Source organism: Sprattus sprattus (assembly GCF_963457725.1).
Source record: "Sprattus sprattus genome assembly, chromosome: 7".
NCBI classification, from domain to species: domain Eukaryota; kingdom Metazoa; phylum Chordata; class Actinopteri; order Clupeiformes; family Clupeidae; genus Sprattus; species Sprattus sprattus.
This window is the reverse complement of record NC_137926.1, coordinates 34,316,577-34,342,366: the sequence shown is the minus strand read 5'-3', so window position 1 is coordinate 34,342,366 and position 25,790 is coordinate 34,316,577. Positions and strand designations below refer to the sequence as shown.

General features: G+C 42.5%; 1 protein-coding gene across 1 annotated transcript; it reads left to right on the top strand.

The window, feature by feature from the left end:
* Nucleotides 1–8,121: 8,121 nt before the first annotated feature.
* On the top strand, nt 8,122–23,644 carry amfra (autocrine motility factor receptor a). Its single transcript, XM_080841988.1, has 13 exons — nt 8,122–8,781; nt 8,872–8,964; nt 9,080–9,244; nt 9,659–9,811; nt 9,942–9,982; nt 11,198–11,330; nt 12,284–12,417; nt 12,521–12,631; nt 13,269–13,459; nt 13,548–13,651; nt 13,833–13,967; nt 19,657–19,847; nt 23,302–23,644. Exons 1-13 carry the CDS (start codon nt 8,530–8,532, stop codon nt 23,492–23,494), a joined length of 1,896 nt encoding a protein of 631 aa, XP_080698114.1. The 5' UTR covers nt 8,122–8,529; the 3' UTR covers nt 23,495–23,644.
* The last annotated feature ends 2,146 nt before the right edge of the window (nt 23,645–25,790 follow it).

Sequence of the window (25,790 nt, the reverse complement as noted above, 5' to 3'; positions counted from 1 at the left end):
AGAGGAACATGGTGCTGAAGCTAAGCAGTACGTAATGAGAAATTTCTATGTGGATGATGGGCTCACTTCATTCTCCACCGAGGATCAAGCCATCTCTGTCCTGAAAAGCACAAAAGAAATGTTAGCTGAGTCAAGCATCAAGCTACATAAAATTGCTTCTAACAGACGTGCAGTGATGGATGCCTTTCCCCCCGACGAGAGGGCCAAAAACATGGTCAATTTAGAGCTGACCGTCGACCCCTTGCCAGTACAGCGCAGTCTGGGACTCAACTGGAACCTAGAGTTTGACTTTTTCACCTTCTGCGTATCCAGAGAGAAGAAGCCCTTTACTAGAAGAGGAATCTTATCCACTGTTAATGGCCTTTACGACCCCCTGGGATATGTGGCACCTGTAACCATCCAAGGTAAAGCATTGGTTAGAGAGCTGTCCGCCGACCAAGCTGAGTGGGATGCCCCCCTCCCAGTACTAAAAGAAGAACAGTGGACGCAGTGGAGAGACTCGCTCTGTGAGCTTGAACAGCTTCAGATTGAAAGACCCTACACACCCGTTTCTCTAGGCTCCGCAAACTACAGAGAACTCTGTGTCTTCACCGACGCCTCCACCATGGCTATATCAGCAGTAGCTTACCTCAATGACCTCTATGGCAAACAGTGGAAACAGGTCCAGGCTCTTGCTGATTCTTTCTGGAAACGCTGGTGTCAAGAATACTTGGTGACACTCCAGCCAAGGAGGAAGTGGCACACAGACAAGCCAAACCTGAGCGAAGGAGATGTCGTGTTGCTCAAAGATGCACAAGTCAAGAGGAATGAGTGGCCTGTCGGAGTTGTGGTGAAAGCCATTCCCAGCAAAGACTCTAAAGTTCGCAAAGTGGACTTAAGGGTTGTGAGAGAGGGTACTCTAAGGGTATATTCTAGACCTGTTTCTGAAGTTGTTTTACTTGTTAAAGGGGAATAATGTTATATTGCAATATAACAGGCGGGGAGTGTGCTGTTCTGTTGTCATTTGTGCAGGGAAATAGCACCCTCTAGTGGTGTAGAGTTCCAACCGAACAGTTGTATTAATCTGACAGTGTTTCCGTGGTAACAACACGATACAAATTTAAGTTGAGCAGTACGATTTTTCCTGCCGATCTAAATGGTCAAAAAGCGTTTGTCTGTAAGTGTTTTCCTGATAACAGTTTGTTGAGTTTTATCAGCAGAGTGGTGCTGCTGACGATGCATAGGAAGGAGACTGACGACTTCTCTCATTTAAGGACATTTATTTTAGAACAATGAAATGTGGCCATCTGCCAGTTGGGTTGAGCGCGGACTGACTGGAATATAAAAAGTCACGCATAAAAATGTCCATGTACGGGAAGTCCATTAGGTCACAAACAATACATGAACATTCATCACATTAATTAGTGTGTGTGTGCTCTTGCGCCCTCTTGTGTCGCTAAGAGTAAACAATATTTACAATCATGTAACCTGAGAACATAAGAAATAGGCTTAAATTTTAACACCCCCACTTGTACTGTTTTCACTAAGACTAACACAGTATCCTGTGGTACTGCGGCGATCACTGGTATCAGCCGCCCAGTCTGCATCACTGTAGGCTTTTATACCAAGATTCTCAGTGCTTCTCCTAAAGGTTAAACCTTTGTCTGCTGTACCTTTAAGGTATCGCAGGACATGCTTCACAGTAACCCATTGCTCCTCTGTAGGCTCAGCTAGGTACTGTGACAGCCTGCTCACCACAAAACTCAGATCAGGCCTAGTGCAGGTCGTCAGGTATATCAGACTGCCCACGGCCTCTCTGTACATTCTGATATCTGTCATTTTAACTGCATCATTACTGTATTCGAGCTTTTGCTCACAAGGAGTATCTCTCACCCTGCATTCTGACATGTTGAAACGCTGTAGAATTTTGTAAGTGTACTTCTCTTGTGACATCTTAATGCATTTATCAGACAAATCAAAATCAATACCAAGAAAATGTTTGAGTTGCCCCAAATCTTTCATCTTGAATTGCTCTTCAAGCATCCCTTTCACCTTTTTCAGTTTCCCTTCATCGCTTGCAGCGATGATCAAGTCATCTACCCACACAATTATGATCACTTTCCCTTCTTTAGACTCTTGGGAATAAACACAGTGGTCAGCTTGGTTTTGTGTGAAACCATTTTCAGTTAAGCAATCATGTAAAACCCTGTTCCAGTTTCTTCCAGACTGTTTGAGACCATAAAGCGATTTCTCTAGCCTATATACTACACCCTCTTTTTCTTCATAGCCCTCTGGTGGATTGATGTAGATTTCGTGGTCGATGGGGGCGTGTAAGAACGCGGTTTTAACGTCCATTTGGTGGACCAGTAAATTTTCCTGCACTGCCTTCTGTAGCACAATTCTAACACTGGTTAGATCTGCTGTAGGTGAAAACGTTTCCCCATAGTCTACCCCCATTTTCTGGCTGTAGCCCTTGGCAACAAATCGAGCCTTGTACTGGTCATTCCCATCTACACCAGACTTGATTGCGTAAACCCACCTACCCCCCACTGGTTTCTTGCCCACGGGTAGTGTTGTCGGGGTAAAGGTTTTATTCTCATTTAGAGACTGGATTTCCTCATTCATTGCTTTTCTCCATTCTTTTGAATTGTCTGACTCCATTGCTTCACCATAAGTTTGCGGAATGCCACAAACTGCTCTGCAGCAGTAGTCTACTGTGACATGCATCCCGTCACTATCACTGTCTTCTGTCACGAATTCGCCTAGGTAATTTGGTGCCCTCCTTTCTCTTGTTGGATACCGCCTACTCTCAGGATCGACGCTTGTAACACTTCCAGTTTCATTATGCTCAGTAGACTCATTTGCTAACCTTGGACTATCGCAATGTGGACTTTTACCGGGTTTATTTTGTTCTAGAGCCTTTTCTGCACTCCTGTTGACCCCCTGCGTCCCCCTAGTCCTGACTCTGTGCCCCACACTGTCATCATTTAGATCTGGCTCATCTGTCTGTGTTTGTTTTTCTGAAGCTGTTTTGCTCACAAATTTCACCAGCCTGTGTTTTTGCACTTTGTTTGTATTTGGGTGATACACTAAATAAGCTGGGCTATTTTTGTCGTACCCCACAAAACGCCCCTGATCACACCTGGAGTCAAGCTTCCCCTTTTCCTGCTTATAAGTGTAGCAAACAGATCCGAATCGTTGCATTCTGGACACATTGGGCTTTTTGTTTGTCAACATCTCGTATGGAGTCAGCCCTGTGCGCTTGTTCAAGCATCTGTTGCGTACCATTGCTGCTGTTTGTACTGCGTAGTGCCAAAGGTGTTTTGGTAACTCACTTTCAATTAGCATGCACCTGCCCATCTCGAAAAGAGTATGCCACCCACGTTCTGCTGTTCCATTTTGGTGCGGTGAGTACGGAGCTGTCGTCTCATGCCTAATTTTGCTTTTCCTCAGCAGCGCCTGGAAATCACCACCTGTGAACTCAGTTCCATTATCAGATCGCATACACTTCACCTTCCCATAAGGGGATACATCTGCAAGGAATTTTTCAGTTGCCTGCACTGCGTCACTCTTTTTCTTTAGAAAGTATACAAACAATGCATTTGAGTAATCATCAGTAAAAGACTGTGCATATTTGTACCCATCTAATGATTCAGAGGCTATTGGACCTGCAAGGTCTGTGTGTATCATTTCTAAAGGAGCCTTTGCTCTGGCATCGGGGTTCCTATTTCTAGTTTGTGTAAACTTCCCTTGAATACACACTTCACACTCTTGCTCAGGCTTACTCATTTTTCCCTTGATCTGCATACCATCAACAACATCATGTAACCTAAGCACATCATCATAATTACAGTGGCCTAGTATCTCATGCCAAGCTTGGATGTCGTGGGTTGCATTACACTTATCATCAGTTGACTCAATCTCAGTGTGCAGGTAGTACAACCTGCCAAACACATGAATGTCAAACCTGGTACCATATCTGGTTATCAAGACATCATTGTTTTCTTTGAAGACGACTGTGGACCCATTTGTGGTTGCTGCCTTCACCGAGAAAATGTTCTGCGGGTACGACGGCACATACAGAGCGTCCAACAGTTTCGCATTGCACCGCCGTCCACTGCTGTCGATGAGGGTAACCACTGCCGTGCCTCTCCGCTGAGCGACGCCGCTGCATCTGGTCCCATCAGCCAACTCGACGCTGTGAGTCTCCGGCCTGAAGGTGCTGTCGAAACTTGTGAACAAGGCGATGTCGTTGATGACGTGGGATGTGGCCCCGGTGTCCACCATCAGGCCCCTCTCCTGGATGGTGCGCGCCGGCTGCCGCTGGTCACTGGCCCGTCCGTCCGCCATCTTGAATGCGAAGTCCTCCTTTACCTCAGCATTCTCCGACACTTTGCTTACGCCGTCCCTTCGGTCTCTGTCTTTGTCTTTTCGTCTGCATGTCGCGTCCCTGTGTGTGTCACTTTTGCAAACACTACACCACGTCTTCTGTCGACACGCTCTCGCTCGGTGCCCCTTGGTCCCGCACTTGAAGCACACCATCTCGCTGTCGCCTTTGCCCGGTCCATGTGCGCTGCTACTGGGAGGTTGCCGTCCGGCTCTCCCCTGGGTCTTCATCACGCTGTCGTCGTTCGACCCGGTTGCTCTGATGTTCTCGGTTTCCTCGAAACTCCGCAATTTGGTCTTGAAGTCAGCAAACGTGATGTTGTCGCAGGCGTGCGCCACATGAATTGCGAATGGCTTGAAGCTCTCTGGCAATCCCTTCAGCACCATAGCCACCAGCAAACTGTCCCCCAGCGTTTCTCCCGCGCTTCTCAGGGCAGTTATGGCGGTCTCTGCTCTTATGATATAGTCCATTACACTTTCGCCGATGGACTTTTGAAGTGAGGTCAGCGTGGTGTACAAACTAATTATACGAGGCTTTCCCTTCCCTGCATAATAGTCTCTCAGAATATTTAACGCTTTTCTGCCATCATCTTGCGCATCTCTCATTACCAGAGACAGACTTTTGTCATCTAGCAGTAGGATCAACTCTGCATACGCGTCCGCGTTTTTATCAGGATCTGCTGCTATTTCAGCTGCTGCTACTGGCTCATTCAACACAGTGTCTTTCAGCCCTAATAAATGAAAGTGTCCCAACAATTTAGTTTCCCAAACTTCATACTTTGCCTCGTCGCCGTCGAATACCAGTCGATGTAGCCTGCTGCTACTTGCCCTTCGTTGCTCTGCCATGCTAGCTTGCCCCTCTCCTCAGGTTAGCAGCCTTCCTCAGCACGCGATCCGTTGCAACTTTCTTGGCTTTCGTCGACTATCTTCTCCTCCAAATGTCTCCTGGGCCCATAACCTGTTGAGTTTTATCAGCAGAGTGGTGCTGCTGACGATGCATAGGAAGGAGACTGACGACTTCTCTCATTTAAGGACATTTATTTTAGAACAATGAAATGTGGCCATCTGCCAGTTGGGTTGAGCGCGGACTGACTGGAATATAAAAAGTCACGCATAAAAATGTCCATGTACGGGAAGTCCATTAGGTCACAAACAATACATGAACATTCATCACATTAATTAGTGTGTGTGTGCTCTTGCGCCCTCTTGTGTCGCTAAGAGTAAACAATATTTACAATCATGTAACCTGAGAACATAAGAAATAGGCTTACATTTTAACACAGTTGTTTAAATATTACTTGTATACATTTGTAGTGACATGAAGTTTGTTTAAATGGTTTGAATATGAATATTAATATGAATATGAATATGCTAAATCGCTAACGTCTATAGTTTCCCATGTAAATTAGCATTAAGCTACATGTTGTAGATTCTTGTGGTTTGAAGACAACGTTGCGTATTATTATTACTAAAATACATTCTGTATGTCTGTTTTAGTTTTACAGTATTTTCTTCAGTAAAGAGTTGAAAAGAAATTGAAGCTTCAGCGTTTCACTTGGGGAAAGACTGTTAACTATCTGCCGAGCTGATGTAGCAAGCTAGACGGACCTAGCCATACACACAGAAGCGGGGGCAGAACAGCCCTAGACAGACAGACACACAGAGATTCCTGGATTTATAGATAGATATATATTTACTGTATGTGCTTTGCTGTTGTGTGTCTTGCCCATTGTATGTATTTGTTGTTTGGGATATGCCACGAAAAATTCCTATCGACTATGTTGACATGGCAATAAACTTCTTGAACTTGAGCTTGAACTTGAACTTGAACACACACACACCTCCTGATCTGTCATCTTTCTTCTGTCATCTGTAGGTACCTGCTGTTACTGCTGTCAAAGGCACTATGAGAATACATCAAGCCATCAGCGTGAAACCTGGTGAAATGATGTGAATGGGAGGAGGGCACCCTGGATTGTCCATGTTTCGACCTCCAAAAAGTGTCCTTGCTGGCATCTGATCAGCCAGTACCAGTACCAGTGAAGGCACCAAATAAAAGTTGGAGGCCAGAGGTCATCGAGGAAAAGCACATGGGCAATGGTGTGTAGTCGAATACGACAAAGATGCATCATTCTCGATGTAGAAGAGCACAATATGAAAATCAAATGCATGCACATAAAAGGAATCAATAAATTCTGTTGGCCAAGCCCTCGAGTTGACATTAACTGGTATGGGGATTGGCAGATTCTGTGCTTCATGCCGGAACCACAACTTGTTAACCGGCGTGCTTTCGCTGTGGAGCCAACTGTTTGGAAGTACATGGAGGACCAATTACAATAGACGTCGACATGTGTCATGATTTTCTTATGTTCTGTTAAGAAGCATGTGTGTTCTAATGTTTTATGATCACAGTTACAAAACCAACAAGTTCTAATGTTGGTGTATGAAATACAGGAGTACAGTTTGTAACTAGTGACTCATCCTTTTTAGTGTTTTTCTGTACTTAATGAATTCCGTTTGTTTCCATTTGTCCACCCCGTCATGGAATTGTCCACCCTATCGTGCCAATGTCCACCCAGTCAAATTTCAGTTTAATGAAAAAAACTACATATGTATTGAATATAGAGTAACTCTGTGTGTGATTTCTTGATGTCCAAATGATGACCAAACAAAACCATTAAAAAGTTTTGCTTGTTACATTTGTTTTTGTAATTTTATTTTAAAAACAAAGAAGACCTATGGCCATCGCTGTAGATAAACTGTAATTTTATTCTAATTTTATTATTTCCCATAAACTTTTTCCATTTTCTGAAATGTATTAACTAAAAAGGTACACAAGACCTTTATAAAAAGGTATGTTTTATTATAATTATGTAATAAAAAATATATGCTTGAAGCTTTCATTTGTCCCTGACAGGGTGGACATATTTTGCAATATGCCCATATTTTGACATTCTGTATTTAATTCGTAAAAAGTGTTTGAGCTTGACCAATGTGTATTTTTAACACCCGAGGGGCAGCTTAATAACATGATTATAAAGTGGAAGGGGAAATCTTACCTTTTGTCTTATCGAAATGACAATGTCCCAAAGGCACTTTATAATGATAATGACCCTTAAAGGAGAATGTTCATTATGTGCATTGAGAAACCGTAGAACATACTGTCAGAGTGTCAATCCTATAACAGACAGAGGGACATTCAGTTAATTCAAGTTAAAGAGTTAGGACAAATGTATATATCGGTAGTTTACTTTGTCTTGAAAGGATATGAAGATTGTCACTATGAAATATACTTTTCTTTCTGGCTTGCTTTGAACGTCTTCAACCGCATTGATGCTCCCCACCCAAAACAGTTGGTGGCGGTATTGCACCAAATTGTAATATGACCCAATCAAACGAAGAAGAACAAACAGCATAAAGAGAACCCGGAAATACTCTCAAGAGCAAAACCGAGAAAAAGCTACACGGAAAACTACACGTCAGAATTCACACTCCCCTCCAAAAACAAACACACCACCTGCAGAATAACGCTGGGTTTTACTCTTGTTTACGCAGGAAAGCTGGCGAGCCACTAGACACAATCAACATGTCAACTAGTCTTAGATAAGTGATGGTATCTGTTTTTCACATGTGTGAATGCTTCAACCATTGAGACGTTAACGTTATAAGTTAGCTAGCAAGCAACTCAATACAGTTAGCTAATACCCTCAGAAGCAAGTTGTCTACTGGTCGTATAGTAAACTGAAAACGAAACAGTCGTCATTTGCAGCAAATGATTAGTCTTGTGATTACATTATTTCTACAGCTGGTCCTCTCGACGTCGTGTAACGTTAGCAGCTATTTATGCTTAGCGAGCACAGCAATCTAGCTAATGTTAGGACACTGGATAGTGATAAACTGTCGGGTGATTAGCGTACGCCAACGACAGCAACTAAGGGGTTGCTGTAATGGATTCATTTTGATATTCGTTTTTTGTAGTAAAATTACCACCGTTTGTAATATTCTTAGACAGTTTTAAAAGAGGTTGCGGATGTTGTCTTCACCCTCATTTTCGGCTCTTGAGACAGTCACAAGATAATTCCTATTGAATCGTGTTTTGCTGGGGTCACGAATCGGAGAGCGAATTATAAAAAAAAAACAATATCTATCACGGGATCTGCTACAATGCCCTTGTTTTTCTTGGAAAGGTTTCCCTGGCCTAGTTTGCAGTCTTATACTGCGCTAAGTGCCGTTCTGCTCGCGGGTACAGTCCTCAGTACCTACAGCATTGTGACCGAACCTGGATTTGACACATCAGTTTCGGAAGAAGCACAGGTGGATCTAAAAGACCAGAATGGGGAAGAGCAAAAGGATGACTTTTGGAATGTTGCCTCCAACGTCCTGTTGTACCTGGTGTCTGACACCCTTTTTGTCTGGGTAAATGTCCCTAAATGCCGTATTTATTTTCCTAACAATGCTTTTATTTGACTGGCCAATGATGTGTAAGTTATGTTTTGTGCTTTCTAGGTGATGGTTAATACAGCGTGCTGTATGCTGATGCTCATTGCGAAAGCAATTCAGAGCGTTGTGTTTGGACCACTGCGAGCCAGTGAAAAACAGGTAATATTGTCTGCCATGCTGTTATCATTCCTAAGTTATGACAAAATTGCAGTCGATTCCTTGTTCGATTCCTTGTTCAGATATAACAAAAAGTGGTTTCGATTTCTTGTTGCAGCATTTGAAGGATAAGTTTTGGAACTTCATCTTTTACAAGTTCATCTTTATCTTCGGTGTGTTGAACGTGCAGTCTGTAGAGGAGGTTGTGTTATGGTGCCTCTGGTTTGCTGTTCTCATCTTCGTCCATCTCATGGTCCAGCTCTGCAAAGACCGCTTTGAATATGTGAGTTCAGGGGTATACATGAACTTAACATTAGTGAGGAGGCAAAACAAACACAACAATTTAAAATAATAAAAATTGTCATCTTTAAGTATCTCTGTCATGACATAAGCACATACAAGAACGGTCCTGGGTACTATGTCATTGTCATCAACGTTTTATAGCTAAAAATTCAGCTCAGCTAAAACTACATCAAGTGGGAACTGTACGGTGTAGTTGGACCAACAAATAGTAAATTGAATAAGAAACTCGCTCTGAACTTGCATGAGAGAAGTTAAATGTGTTTCAGTGGGTTCTGTTTCTGTTGTTTGGTTTTAAATGCAGGGAATCAGTTCATTATGGATGTAGCAGACAGGCAATGTTGAAAGCGACTGCTCCTATGTAGCACATGTTTGACTAATGCTCCTCCCTCCTCAGCTGTCCTTCTCACCTACCACCCCCATGAGCAGCCACATGCGTGTGCTGGTCCTTCTGGCCTCTATGTGTGTGTGCTGTTGTGCTTTGGCTTTGCTCTGTGGCCTTATAGGACATATTCAGGGGATACACACTGTTGCCTTCATGGCTGCTGAGGTAAGTAATCATTTAACATGATATTTCATCATCATAAACATTTATCGTCATCTTTGTTGCATCACTAGGTAGACACTTGGTTGATTAAAATGTTTGATTTACAATTGTTTCTTTTTCACATTTGTTGCAGTGTTTGCTGGTTACGGTACGGACAGGACATGTTATTATGAGGTACCTTTTACGTTTTGTTTATTTTATCACTGCCTAAACACAATCCCTTGAAGCTGAAGCTGAGCTGAATAGATAGTAAAAACAAACCACAGTAACCTCATGTATAAACTAGGTAGTTAGCTATTTAATTTCAGTCGGAGGAAATAAAACAAAATACAGATTTGTTTTGTAATTGTTAGAATCAACTTTATGTCTGGTGTACACACATTTCTAATGGGTTTAATCAACTTTGTGTCAGGTGTACACACATTTCTAATGGGTTTTAATCAACTTTATGTCGGGTGTACACAGATTTCTAATGGTTTTAGCCAACTTGATGTCTGGTGTACACATATTTCAGATGGTTTTAATCAGTTGGCCACACTTAAAGGCTACATTATAAGTATGTTTACGAGCCTGTAGGCCCACCTGTGAAAACTATTACTCCTCAAAATGACTTACCCAGTATTGACACATGAGCGTTATTAGAAATAATAACACATCAAGGTGTACGAAGTTAAGCAAATGGACATGTAAGCATGCACAAATGTTGCGTCTGAACAGAGGGGTAGCCTAGGCCTATTTATAGTCATTATCATATTAAAATGAGTGTGATTGAGGGAGGAGAGAGGGTGGAGTGTGCTACTCGTGAGCTTCATTTCTCAGGTGCGTGGAATCTTGAGTTCGTACGGTTCCATACATCTGATTCTTCCTTTGTATGGGTGTGCAGCTTTCCAGGACCATACGCTATGTTTTAGTACGAATTCCAGCGTCGTGCGTACACTTTGTTTGAGTATGAACTCCAGCACTGTGCGTACGCTATGTTTGAGGATGAATACTAGCGCAGTGCGTACCCTATGTTTTAGTATGAATTCCAGCGTCGTGCGTACACTTTGTTTGAGTATGAACTCCAGCACTGTGCGTACGCTATGTTTGAGGATGAATACTAGCGCAGTGCGTACCCTAGGTTTTAGTATGAATTCTGGCGCTGTGCGTAAGCTCAGTTTTAGGATGAATTCCAGCGTTGTGCGTACGCTGTGTTTTTAGTATGAATCCTTTGTACATGAGGCCCCAGGTTGTGTTGTACTGAGAAAGAGTTTTGAAAAATACATATGGTTAGACCCTAACAGATTGACACATACCCTACAGATACACTAGTTGTAGGCCTGCTTTGCTTTTGTTGATTGTTGTTCTTAGGTATTCCATCCACTTGTTGTTGTTGATTGTTGTTCTTAGGTATTCCATCCACCTGTGGGACCTTAACCATGAGGGCACCTGGGAGAGCAAGAGTACGTGTGTGTATTACACAGACTTCCTCATGGAGCTAGGCTTACTCGGCCTCGACCTGATGCATCACATCCATATGCTGGTGAGTTTCACACTGCACACTGAGATTGATCAAGATGAAAATAGAAGCCACTTTAAGTGATTTGTCTGATTTTAGTGATTTTAAGGGAACTGAGTGATTCGTCTAAGAAGAATGTATACATAGATTGTTCTTTCAGTGACCATGACAAGATTCAGTCAAAGCAATTTCTTTTTTCCAATACAGTAGTTTCTCCAATACACATTACAATACATACGTTTCTCCAATACACATCTTTCTGAAAATGATTGCAGCTTTCTTGTTTTGTTTATAAGCATGGTAGCCATCACTAAGTAGAAACATTAGCTTTAAACAGTAGCATCATGCTAAAACAATGGCAAATACTTCACCTGCTGAAGTTCATTAGTAATATCATGTGTGCTTGATAGTGTGACTATGGACACCATTGGGGGTTTAACATTGGCACTCTGGGCTCTGCCATGCCCAGCTTATTTGCATTTCATTTGTTGGTTTCTCTTTAGACTAAATCTAATGTTTCATTTGTGGGCTAATGTTATACATACCTAAATATATTTATGGCGAATACTTTTGTATGTTGATACTTCAACGACCCTAATCCCTTACCTAAAGACTGATGTATGGAAATCCAAATCTAGGCTATGCTTGGTTATGCTTGGTTGACTGGCTAAACTGAGCAAAGCCATGCTGAGCGACACCATTCGCTTTCTGTAACTTTCTGTTAGAGCACATTGATGTGGCAGTCATGAATGTAGGCGGTGGTATAGTTGGATCTCCTTGTAATATTTCCCAACACTGTTCATGCCAAACACTGTGTACTCTCAGACTCATATGTGAAATGTTGTGCCTTTTTCTGGCCAGTCAGTTTGTGTTAATTGAAATAGTTGTAAGGTTTCTGCAACAGACATGGGAAGCGTTGACAAGTCATTACATTTTGGCTGAAATATTTAGTTTGATGTCATATTTTCCTGCCTCAGCTGTTTGGCAACATCTGGCTGTCGATGGCCAGCCTGGTGATCTTCATGCAGCTCCGCTACCTCTTCTACGAGATTCAGAGGAGGGTCCGCCGCCACAAGAACTACCTGCGAGTCATTGATAATATGGAGACCAGGTTAACAGCATTATTTACTGCCTGATATTTGGAGAGACTGACATTTTGTGCAATATTATATCAAAGGTTGGCATATTTTTGATGTGTTGATTTTGAACCTCAGGTTTGCGGTGGCCACATCTGAAGAACTCGTGGCTAATAATGATGACTGTGCCATCTGCTGGGACTCTATGACCTCCGCACGAAAGCTTCCCTGTGGGCATCTCTTCCATAAGTAAGCAATTATTGGGCCGTTACATTCAATGACATCGCAGATACTACAGTTTTTCCTGTGCAGAAGCACTTTTGACGGTTTCAATGCCCTCCTGTGTGTTGTTGATGATGTGTGCGTAGTTCCTGTTTTAAGGTTCAAATTCCCTCCTGTGTGTTGTTGATGATGCGTGTGTAGTTCCTCTTTAAGGTTCCAATGCCCTCCTGTGTGTTGTTAATAATGCGTGTGTAGTTCCTGTTTTAAGGTTCCAATGCTCTCCTGTGTGTTGTTGATGATTTACATTTACATTAAGTAATTTAGCAGACGCTTTTGTCCAAAGCGACGTACAAGGGAGAGAACAGTCAAGCTAAGAGCATTAAAAACCTGGTGTAACAATAAATACTGCTTATTTTTTTTTTTTTTTTCAAAAAAGATAGAAAGCGACATAGAAAGAATAAAAAGAAGTGCGGGCCTGTTACTGCTTAAGTGCAGGTTAAGCCAAGGTGCCAGTTAGGAAGGGAGGTGCTCTCTGAAGAGTTTGGTCTTCAAGAGCTTCTTAAAGGTAGAGAGGGACGCCCCTGCTCTGGTAGTGCGATGCGTGTGTAGTTCCTGTTTTAGGGTTCCAATGCCCTCCTGTGTGTTGTTGATGATGTGTGTGTAGTTCCTGTTTGCGCTCCTGGCTGGAGCAGGACACTTCCTGTCCGACGTGCCGCCTGCCTCTCAACATCAGCGAGGGGGGCCGTGAGGGGGAGCAAAGGGGCCGGGAGCGGGTCCAGGACAATGTGGCCCCTAGACCAGGAGCTGAAGCTCAACCACACGTCAACCAGCATAACCACTTCTTCCACTTTGATGGTGAGATCTCTAGGAGGGGTTGTCAGCAGAGCTTGTTCTCAAGCTTCATCTCTTGCTACACTGACCGTTCTCTTGGCCTCGCTCACAGGCTCTCGCATTGCCAGCTGGTTGCCTAGCTTCTCAGTGGAGGTCATGCACACTACTAATGTCCTGGGCATTGCACAGGCCAACAACTCCCAGCTCAACACCATGGTGAGGGTTACTTTTCAATTGGATTCAAGTTGCTTGTATTACAGCTTATTTAGCTGGACAGCTGTCTTTAAATTCGCTATGCAGGATAATAATTCCCCAATCTTTTCTCTCAGTTCCTTCAGTGCCACGCAATCTTCTTCTTGTTGCATATTCCATTTGGTCTGCTCCTCTGCTTCCTCAGGCCCATCAGATCCAGGAGATGTTCCCTCAGGTGCCCTACCATCTGGTGCTGCAAGATCTGCAGTTGACTCGCTCAGTGGAAGTCACCACTGACAACATCTTGGAGGGACGCATCCAGGTGCCCTTCCCTACTCAGGTATCTTGTTCAGTACCTCAGCGTCTCAGAGAAGGGTTAGGGTTAGGGGGCCCTTCCCTACTTAGGTATCTTGTTCAGGACCTCAGAGTCTCAGAGAAGGCCAACTGAACTAACTTACCTGGGCAAACCCCTGTGTACTTCACTGCCTGTTACTGTTGTCCAAAAGTCACTTTTTACTGGTAGGCTGAGACTGTAGGTCTGTAATAGGGAGTCCAGTGCAGATTGGGTCCACAAGCAGAGCGGTTGCTTTTGAATTTCTAGAGAACATAAGAAAGCAAGGAGGACCCTTGGAGGACTGTGAGGACCCTTGAAAGACTGAACCTTTAGAGGCCCTCTTCTGCACCCAGTCCATTTCTTGCAGAACTGTGTCCCCATAATGGACCCATAAACGCCACAGAACATTCTAAGAGCATGGAGTTTCAGCTCAAGCTGGTCTGTGCCATTACCAGTGGCACCTTGGAGGAGCTACTTGTTTATGTAGTTCCCCTGTACTCTAACTAAGGAGCGTAACAATATATGGTTCAGTTATGACACAATATCCTTAAGGGCTAATAATAGTAGGCTCGGCATTGGAGGGGGGAGAAAACTGACAACAAGACTAATCTATCTATTATAAATACAATGGTTTTATTAAATATAAAGATATAATAACAATAATAATAATAACAATAATACAAAATACAATAAAACAGACAAAACAAATAGTGTGTGCAATGGTGAAAATCAGTGTATGTGAGGCTTAGCTTGCTCCAGTCAAAGTAGTTCAGTCGCTCTTTGGGTAGCTCGCCATCCAATGTTCAAAGGTACATCAAAAACCAATCTGCGTACAGCAGGTAAACAGAACAGTCAGCAATCAACAATTAACAATCAAAGAATCTAAAATCTAATGTTCAAATACTCAAAGGGATCGCACTGTGCGCGAGCCGCGGAACATTCCACTCCAACGGCCCCTCTCCAACGTCTGTTATTTACATTAACCTCCTTAGTATTTCTATAAGTTAATAGCCTATAGTTAATTCTCAATTCAATCATAACACCTTTATACATCCCCCAATTCCCCTATACAAAGACATATAACTCCGATTCAATATTAACACTTATATCATACAACATACAACATATATCATTCGTGATTCAACAATAACAACTATCATTTCCACGATTCAACTATCCCGAACCATTTAACTCCCGATTCGATAATAACACTAATATTCTCTTTAACATACACACATATCAATCTACATTTAACAATACTATATACACAAACATTAAAATAAATTCTCCGATTGGTTTTAAGAATTTACGATGGCTAAAACAAACGGTCAGTTTAATTACTCACCGGAGATCCGATCATATCATAAAACAGTTCACGTCAGGTTCAGGTCAAGTTCAGGTCAAGGAAATCAAGTATCAAAGTAAAATGATCTAAAAAAAAGAAATATGAATGGATAAGAAAAACGATTTAAAGGTAAAAAAAGAGGGTTTCGAGGAGCAGAAATCAATTGGGGTGTATCCAGGGTACCAAAGAAAGTAGTATATGAAAAGAAAACAAAAGATCTCCTTGGAGACAATCGCGTGAAAGAATTACACGCGACTAATTACTATTCTACCCACTTATTCAGGTGGGTTACATTACCTTAATAGGGAGCTCAAGGCTTGGGTTACTAATAGTCAGTGCTATTCCCAAATATTCAGAAACGGACATTATTCCAAAGGACTTTATTAGAGGACAATATTCCAAAGGACATTATTCCAGAAATGCTATTCCAGAGGACGTTATTCCAGAGGACATTATTCCAGATCATTATTACAGATCATTATTATAGATCACTAGTGCAGTGCCCGTAGGAATTATGCATTCTGTAGTGTTAGCAGACGTCGCTGTAGCTGTTGGGTAGTGTAATAGCAAGACATATTTGCACATATTTGCACTCCACATAGGTACAGGTTACACTGAAGTTATTGTGATGCATGTTTCCTTTTCATTAAGAAATGTTTTAATGTTGTATAGCCTTTTTGGAGATACACCAACAAATAAAGTTTGAGATTATGTATGGATGCAGTTGAATATAGATGTCAAAGTTGCTGTCTAAACTATAAACTAAATGTCATAAAGAAAGAAATAATTTTAAATGAAGTTATGGTTGAAATAGGATCACTTCTTTATTGTAAGGGTAAGTGTAGGGTAAGAATCGTCATGCAGTTGGACTCAAATGTAGGTTAATTTTAATGAATGTATGTACTGTACTGTACAGTGCCTGACAAAAGTCTTGTCACCTATCCAAGTTGTAGGCACAACAGATGATAACTTGACTTGTAGTTGATCAATTGAAATCAGAAATGGCTCATATGAAAGGCAAAGGCCTCTAGATTATGCTTATTATACCAACATAAAGTTGTGTATCATTAATTGAGTTTTATCATGTAATAAGGACAGACAGGTCAGATTGGGTTTGGACAAAAGTCTTGTCGCATACACAAAAATATTTTTTTTCATTTTGAATTTTACTTTGATAACACAAAAATGCTACAATAACATCAGAGCATAAAGTCATGGTGCCTTGGAAAAAACAAATAATATTGTGTATGACTCCCAAGCTATGAGCTTGGAGGACTGCATCCATATGTCTCGGCAATTACTCAAATAACTAATTGATGAAGTATGGAATGGCAAAGAAAGCAGTCTTGCAGGACTGGTTTCATCTTCCAAGCCTCCTCCTTCATCCTACTTCAGACATGCTCAATAATGTTCTTGTCTGGTGATGGGCTGGCCAATTCCGGAGCACCTTGACTTTCTTTGGTTTCAGGAACTTTGATGTGGAGGCTGAAGTATGAGAAGGAGCGTCATCCTGCTGAAGAATTTACATTCTCTTGTGGTTTGGGATGTAATAGGCAGCAATAATCTCTTGATACTTCAGGCTGTTGATGTTGCCATCCACTCTGCACACCCATACTGGTTGTAACCCCAAACCATTTTTTTGCCAAAACGATAGACAGTGGAAAAGTGTCAGAAGGTTGACTTTTTTTCTGATGAATCATCCATTAAACTGCATTACGATCGCTACGAATACTGCAGAAGACCTGTTGGAACCCGCATGGACCCAAGATTCACCCAGAAAACAGTCAAGTTTGGTGGAGGAAAAATCATGGTTTGTATGGGGGTGTGCAAAAGATCTGCAGAGAGGATGGCAACATCAGCAGCCTGAAATATCAAGGGATTCTTGATGGCGATTACATTCCAAACCACAGGAGACGGCAAATTCTTCAGCAGGATGGTGCTTCTTCTCATATTTCGGCCTCCACATCAAAGTGGATGCAGTATGGATGCAGTCCTCCAAGCTCATCTGAGTCATATATGATATTGTTTTTTTCCCCCAGGGCACCATGACTTTATGCTCTGATGCTATTGTAGCATTCTTGTGTTATCAAAGTAAAATTCAAAATGAAAAAAAATATTTTTGTGTATGCGACAAGACTTTTGTCCAAACCCAATCTGACCTGTCTGTCCTTATTACATGATAAAACTCAATTAATGATACACAACTTTATGTTGGTATAATAAGCATAATCTAGAGGCCTTTGCCTTTCATATGAGCCATTTCTGATTCCAATTGATCAACTACAAGTCAAGTTATCATCTGTTGTGCCTACAACTTGGATAGGTGACAAGACTTTTGTCAGGCACTGTATGTATGATCCACGTCTCATATCCACAAAGAAATGCTTTTACACACGGTCCGAAATACAAATATAGTTGACATTATGTGTGTGATTCAAAGGTATACAGAGACCATAAATGGACATGCAGTTGGACTCAAATGTAGGTTCATTTTATTGAATGTATGTACTGTACTGTACTGTGTGACTTCGATGATGCTAGCTTTGACAGCCCACTCTCAGACAGATCGTAATCTAATTATGTCCTTACAATGGGAACACAGTTTAAATACTCTGACTGGAGATGGCGTTACTATCCCCCACCCGAATTCAGTGCAGGACTGGGAGGATAACATGACGACGTGGGCCCAACATAACGTACAGCGAGATTTGCGCGTATTTCGTGGACTCCATAGCAACAGACGGGAAAGCAATAGACGATCTGAAAGCCTCCGAGGCTCATCAATAAGCTACCATTTGTAGCGGTGTATACTCAAACGATAACCCATAGTGAAGATAAAATAGAAATATCTCGTGAACTATGAATTCAGAGAGAGAGTTGTATAGAGTAAAATTCATGCGTTTTGCATATGCCATGCATAAGTGCTGTAATCACAGTTACATTTCAACCATGCTTATGAAATGAGTTTGCCAAGTTGTAAGTCGAATAAGTGCAGAAATGTACTGTAAAAATACAATATGAATATTTTGATGGATTATTATTCCCTGTCTGTTAGATGACTGTACAACTCTAGACATTACTTTGAAACTTAATATAAAGAAGCTTAAAAATAAACGAATAGATAAAAGCAATCACTGTCTTAAGATTACCTGAGCAAAAGTCTGTATCTGTTCACCAAGAAGAATTTGAATGCGGACCTCCTTATCGTATCCAACGCTATTCTGAACTTTGAGTGAAGGCAGGATAGTTTAATATAACAGATATTGTTCGATTGTGACGTCATTTCGGGGCACAATCGGTCAGTGGGACTTGCTACAGGAAACAATAACCCATAGTGCCTACGGGAATCGGTAAAATACAAATATCTCACGAACTATGATTTCAAAAATCTTCAAAATCAAGGATGCACAGGTTCATGACATGCGTAAGCTACATGCGAAATCTCATAACTAACGTAACTACCGTCAGGGAGATACGCCCTAGACGGACAGACTGACACACAGAGATTTCTGGATTTATAGATAGATTATTACAGATCATCATTATAGATCATTATTACAGATCATTATTACAGATTATTATTACAGAGGTTATTATTATAGATCATTATTAAAGAGGACATTATTAGAGGACAGCTCCCTCAGTGCCTTTGGCATAGAGTTGTTTTGTGCAACAGTGCAATGTGTATTGTTTTAGGATGATGAAGTGCAACAGGTGAGTTGAATAGTTACTGAAATGATTATCCTTTGACGGGATGAACTTTAAAATACTTAGGTGAGTTGAATACTTCTTAGTTGAGCACCGAATGAGTTAATCCTGAAATGAAGACAAAGGTTCTGTTTAGTAACAAATATGTGTAGCTCTTGGGTATTTCACCACAACCATAGGCCAGGCATTTAGTCTTCATGTATATGACATTCTTTGGTACTATTCTAAAACTGAGTTGTACTAAGCGAAATTATGAACTTTGACCAACATACATTTAAGGAAACCTTCATCTTCAGAGTTTCGTGTACTGTTTATCAATGATTAAGTGTATTTATCATATTGACATTAATTAATCTACAAAAAAAATGTGTTTGCTCAGTTTCACTGTAAAGGATGTAGTCCTAGATGTTGGTGAGATGACAGTCTGTTCGTAGGTAAACACAGAACATGCAGGTGGCATGGGCTCCCTCTGGTGGTTATAGACAGTGGTGCAGTGGTCACAATAAAGATCAGGAAGATTAAACCTCTTAAGTCAGAATGACTTACTGTGGTAATTGACTCACTATCGATGAGTCACAGAAGTTTAAGGTTTGAAAAGCAGAATATCCCCTCAGGTGAATAACATTGTGTTCCCTTTCTCAGGCCGCCGAGCGAGTTCCCCCACCAGTGAACCTGTCCTCCCAGGACCCATCAGGAGCCTCTGGTGTCAGTGAGTCTGTGCCTGCAGGGGTGGAGGGCTTTGAGGTGAGGGGGAGCCGCTTCTCCAAGTCTGCAGCCGAGAGGCAGAAGATGCTCCACCAGCGCAAAGAGGAGCTGCTCCTGCGCGCTCGCAGGTCTGACATCACCCTTACACTACCATCAGCAGGGGCCCATTCACTGACATCATCCTTACACTACTATCAGCATGACCATTCACTGACATCATCCTTACACCACCATCAGCAGGGGCCCATTCACTGACATCATCCTTACACTCCTATCAGCATCACCATTCACTGACATCATCCTTACACTACCATCAGCAGGGGCCCATTCACTGACATCATCCTTACGCTCCTATCAGCATCACCATTCACTGACATCATCACTGACATCATCCTTACGCTCCTATCAGCATCACCATTCACTGACATCATCCTTACACTACCATCAGCAGGGGCCCATTCACTGACATCATCACTGACATCATCCTTACACTCCTATCAGCAATCACTGACATCATCCTTACGCTCCTATCAGCATTAACTGACATCATCTTTACGCTCCTATCAGCATTCACTGACATCATCCTTTCGCTCCTATCAGCATTCACTGATATCATCCTTACGCTCCTATCAGCATCACCATTCACTGATATCATCCTTACGCTCCTATCAGCATCACCATTCACTGATATCATCCTTACGCTCCTATCAGCATTACCATTTACTGATATCATCCTTACGCTCCTATCAGCAGGGGCCCATTATGACATCATCCTTACGCTCCTATCAGTATTCACTGACATCACCCTTACGCTCCTATCAGCAGGGGCCCATTATGACATCATCCTTACGCTCCTATCAGCATTCACTGACATCATCCTTACGCCCCTATCAGCAGGGGCCCATTATGACATCATCCTTACGCTCCTATCAGCATTCACTGACATCATCCTTACGCTCCTATCAGCAGGGGCCCATTATGACATCATCCTTACGCTCCTATCAGCATTCACTGACATCATCCTTACGCCCCTATCAGCAGGGACCCATTATGACATCATCCTTACGCTCCTATCAGCAGGGGCCCATTATGACATCATCCTTACGCTCCTATCAGCATCACCATTCACTGACATCATCACTGACATCATCCTTACGCTCCTATCAGCATCACCATTCACTGACATCATCCTTACACTACCATCAGCAGGGGCCCATTCACTGACATCATCACTGACATCATCCTTACACTCCTATCAGCAGTCACTGACATCATCCTTACACTACCATCAGCAGGGGCCCATTCACTGACATCATCACTGACATCATCCTTACGCTCCTATCAGCATTCACTGACATCATCCTTACGCCCCTATCAGCAGGGGCCCATTATGACATCATCCTTACGCTCCTATCAGCATTCACTGACATCATCCTTACGCTCCTATCAGCAGGGGCCCATTATGACATCATCCTTACGCTCCTATCAGCATTCACTGACATCATCCTTACGCCCCTATCAGCAGGGGCCCATTATGACATCATCCTTACGCCCCTATCAGCAGGGACCCATTATGACATCATCCTTACGCTCCTATCAGCAGGGGCCCATTATGACATCACCCTTACGCTCCTATCAGCAGGGGCCCATTATGACATCATCCTTACGCTCCTATCAGCATTCACTGACATCATCCTTACGCTCCTATCAGCAGGGGCCCATTATGACATCATCCTTACGCTCCTATCAGCATTCACTGACATCATCCTTACGCCCCTATCAGCAGGGGCCCATTATGACATCATCCTTACGCCCCTATCAGCAGGGACCCATTATGACATCATCCTTACGCTCCTATCAGCAGGGGCCCATTATGACATCACCCTTACGCTCCTATCAGCAGGGGCCCATTATGACATCATCCTTACACTCCTATCAGCATCACCATTCACTGCCAGACACCGTCTGTATCAGGGCATAGAGTGGGCTTCATCTGGATGAGTTAGATTTGCCAAATGTTCCATACTACTGTGTGCATGTGGTAGATCCATGAGTGAAAGGTGTGGTGTGTTCTCTCCCAGGCATTTCATAATAAGAGCCCTGAGGAGGAGAGATCCATGAATGAAAGGTGTGGTGGGTTCTCTCAGGTGTTTCATAATAAGAGTCCTGAGGAGTAGAGATCCATGAGCAGTGGCGGTGCGTCAATAGAGGGCGCTGGGGCGCCGCCCACCCTACAATTTTGAGATGAAAAAAAAAAAAAAAATGACATTATATATCAAATTATTTAATAAGAAATGTAGTGTTTTAAAGCGTTAAATGTGTGCCGGAGACCGTAAGCCCCTGTCAAAAACCACTTAAATGTGACCAAATATAATATATTGCCATTCGTTATCACTGAGAGAAGCCACTCCTCCCTGTGGGTGCCGGCCAAGTGGAAGTCTATGGAAGCCCAAAAAAGGGGCAGGAACATTTGAGCAAGGACAGTTTCTCATTGGCGGATGACAGTTCGAGCCATGGGCGCACTTCACTTGCGCACTGACCGCGGGAGGACGTACCTCGACCGGAGCTGGTTAGCGGGCTGTTCAGTGAGTTATGCTTGTAGCGACGCTACTAGCTTAACTACATTTGTCAGTAGCTTGGCAGTAACGTTGCTATTTACAAAACCAAGTAACTTTTCAGTAGCTAAGCTCTTTTATTGATCAAGTAGCGCAGTAGTGTCCTCGAAAGCTAATGTATCCTGGACCTTTCTAATGTTCATACATAACAGGCTTCCCTGCAGCCATCAAACAGACAAATGAATCAGTACGTCACTTTAGTCGAGACTAGTGAAAAGCTAGGTATCGTAATTTCAAGTACAACAGACGCTGCTCATGCATTTAAAATGTATTAATTTTAAATGGGTAGTTTACATGCAGATTCTAGACAACCGGATAACTAGAATGCTGTTGATATTCAGATACAGCTAGAGATGATGAAAGTTAAAATAAAATAAAATACAAATAAAGGAAGTCCGTGCTGTCTGCTCAGGGAGTCGAATTGCGAAAATGCACGAAATAGACAAAAGATGAAGGGAGGCGGAGGTCTTCTACATTAATTTGTTTTCATCTGCGTTTGAGGACCTGACTCCACAGCCATACCTTCAAAAGTAGGCTACGTCACTTTAGACGAGACGAGTGAAACTCAATTTGTTTTCAAATGCCTTTGTAATCCAAAGAAAAAGTTCCTGTCAACGTAATGACATCCAACACAAACATACGAACACATGTTCAGGTGATTGAATTTCATTTACCGTTTTTATCTGACTGACAGTTGTGTTGATCACTAAAATTGCATTGACTTGGCATGCAGTTTGTTTAACTGAAAGTAGCTACTAATGCATCAAACTACTCTTACAAGTTTTTGTAACTTAGCTTGCTACTTCTTTATGAGTCGTAGATTGCCCATCACTGCAAATATTCTACTCAAAACCTGTTTTCTTCTCATTGTGAAGAGCTATTTAAACCGTGCCGCCCAACCCCCCCCTCAAAAAAATGTCACCAGCCGCCACTGTCCATGAGTGAAAGGTGTGGTGTGTTCTCCCAGGCGTTTCATAGGTAAAAGCCCTGAGGAGGGGACCTCCAGCTCGTTCGTCATGGCCGCCGCTGATGAGGATGATGAGGGTCGGCCCGCGGGGGGTGGGCGTGCTCTGACCTCTGACCCCATGAGCCTGCGTCGCAGGATGCTGGCCGGCGCTGCGGAACGTCGCATGCAGAGGCAGCCAGAGGCTCCCCAGTGAGGCTCCACCCCCCCCCCCATGCAGTGCAGCCTGATGGCCCCACGCAGCCCAGGATGCACCTGAGGAACCCTGTGGTCCCCCTCCATCACATCCATCACCAGAGGAGGAAACCTGTTTAACTCCCCCTCTACTGACTCATCATAGACACACTGGGAGGGAGAGGAGAGGAGCGCATAGAGCCCAGGGAATCTGGGACATCCAAGCTTTTGTAATCGCTCTGCTCAGCATTGACCTGTGAATCCCGGGCCTGGGATCACCCAGAGCTGTCAGGCCATCGTGGCCCGGCAAAAAGAACCTATGCATGTGTCAGTTCATTCCGCCTGTCCAGTTCCGTCACCACCCCCTATATTGTGGTGTATGTCATCCTTAAAATAAAGTATTTGAAAGAAATTCACAGGTCAATCTCAAAGTTAAGGAATAGAGCTGGGCCCAGCAGAGCTGTATGCAACTGACCTGCAGAGCGTCTGCCATCTATTCTAGAGCATTTCAAAATGTCCTCTGGAGTTCTCAGCTCAAACTCAGTTAAATCATTTTGCATTTCAGGTTAGTGACTCTGAGGTGTGGAATTGTGGGATTGGGAATCAAGAGGTTTCTTGTAAAAAAAAGTCTGAAAATAGATTCAATAGTCTTACTAATAATACTAGTAATATTCCTTCCAGGCTTTTGGGATGGCGCTGCATGGTGGTTGTCTGATAGTTGGTCAGTGTGAAGGTGGAAAAACAATCACCTTTTTTTCTGCCCTACACAGCAGCTGCAGTGGCAGGGAGCCCCTCCAGGGTCCTGCAGAAGAGATCCAGAGTGGGCCAAGTGTAGTGTATGTTGAGGGTTTGGAGCAGAAGAGATCCAGAGTGGGCCAAGTGTAGTGTATGTTGAGGGTTTGGAGCAGAAGAGATCCAGAGTGTTAAGTGTAGTGTGCGTTGAGGGTTTGGAGTGCCAAAGGATTGTATAGGGACACATTGTGCAGTTGAGTGCAGGAGAGCACTACCAAAACTTAGCTGCTAAAGCGATGATAGAAGCATTGAGAGTTCTAACCCCTTCTCTCCCTCTCCTCAGCTTGTTCTTCGAGGCAATAAGACTCATTCTCTCTTTTATCTTTCTTTCTAGCCTTCCTTCTTTCTTTCACTCTTTTTTCTCTCTTTTTTGTCTTTGTCTTGTGAGCAGCCTTTCAGTGCTGAAGGTACTTGTAATGTTAGTGCTGAAGTGGTTCATAAATGCTAGGAAATACATTAAAATGAGCTAAAGATGTTGCTCTTACATTAGCCTCATGGTAAGGAACCCTTTACATTAAAATGCCCCATGTGCATTCAATGGCAGCAACACCTCTAAGTCACTTTGTGTTGTATTTGTTAAAAATCACATTGCATTTTAAATTTTAAAAACTACAGTTAATTCAGACTGTTAACAGTCATTAGTATTTAGTCAAACAATGTAATAACTAAATGACATTTCAATTTCTGAATTTCCTGCTTGTGTTTCATACTATTTCAGGCAGACGTTTGGATGCAGGTCTTGGCTGTGCATGTTCAAACATATTGAGCACTGAATGTCTTCTTGTTGTCTCCTTTCTCTTTCTGTACTCAGCAGTGTTCCCTACATGTACTGCCCAAAGTGGCGCTGTGTGCGGTCCAAATGTTCCAATCGTTGCCACAGGTTTTCTGTATGTCTGGCTGCACCACTGCACCTTTTCAAACCGTTTTTCAAGTAATGACATGGCAGCGTCCCTGTCTAGATTTGCCCCGAGGTTCACTTCATCACTGTTTACAGACTTGGGATATATTTGAACTTCTTTTACTGAAGACAGTCCGGAAAAAGTCTGAATGCTTTTGTATAAGTCTTTTATTTGTGCTTAACACGTTTGTAATGAAGACTGTATTATAATCCAATCTGTGAATAATACTAAGTCATTGCTACTAGAGAAGCTTTGAATGCACTTGAAGTTGTTGTGTGGTTCTTGTCAGATATGTAAACATGGCTTTGTAGCCACAGGAATATCGAGTAGATTGAAATGTGAATTCTACGTGTATTCCCATGAATTTATGTTCACCTGAGAAGATTTACTATGCGTGCAGACCAAAATCACTTAAACTCTGTTTAAATGGTGCAGTGAAGATTTTTTTGCTCACAAGTGGCATCGATCATATCAGTGTCATGTAGGGGTCGATTCTCTCTAAAACGATTCTGTCTTGATTCAGAACATTTTATAATCGTTTTTGTAATTCATTTTTTTATTTTTTTGTTACACATCCATTTTATGTTGAAATTCAAGCTGCATCGATTATTGCATTGCTCATAGAAA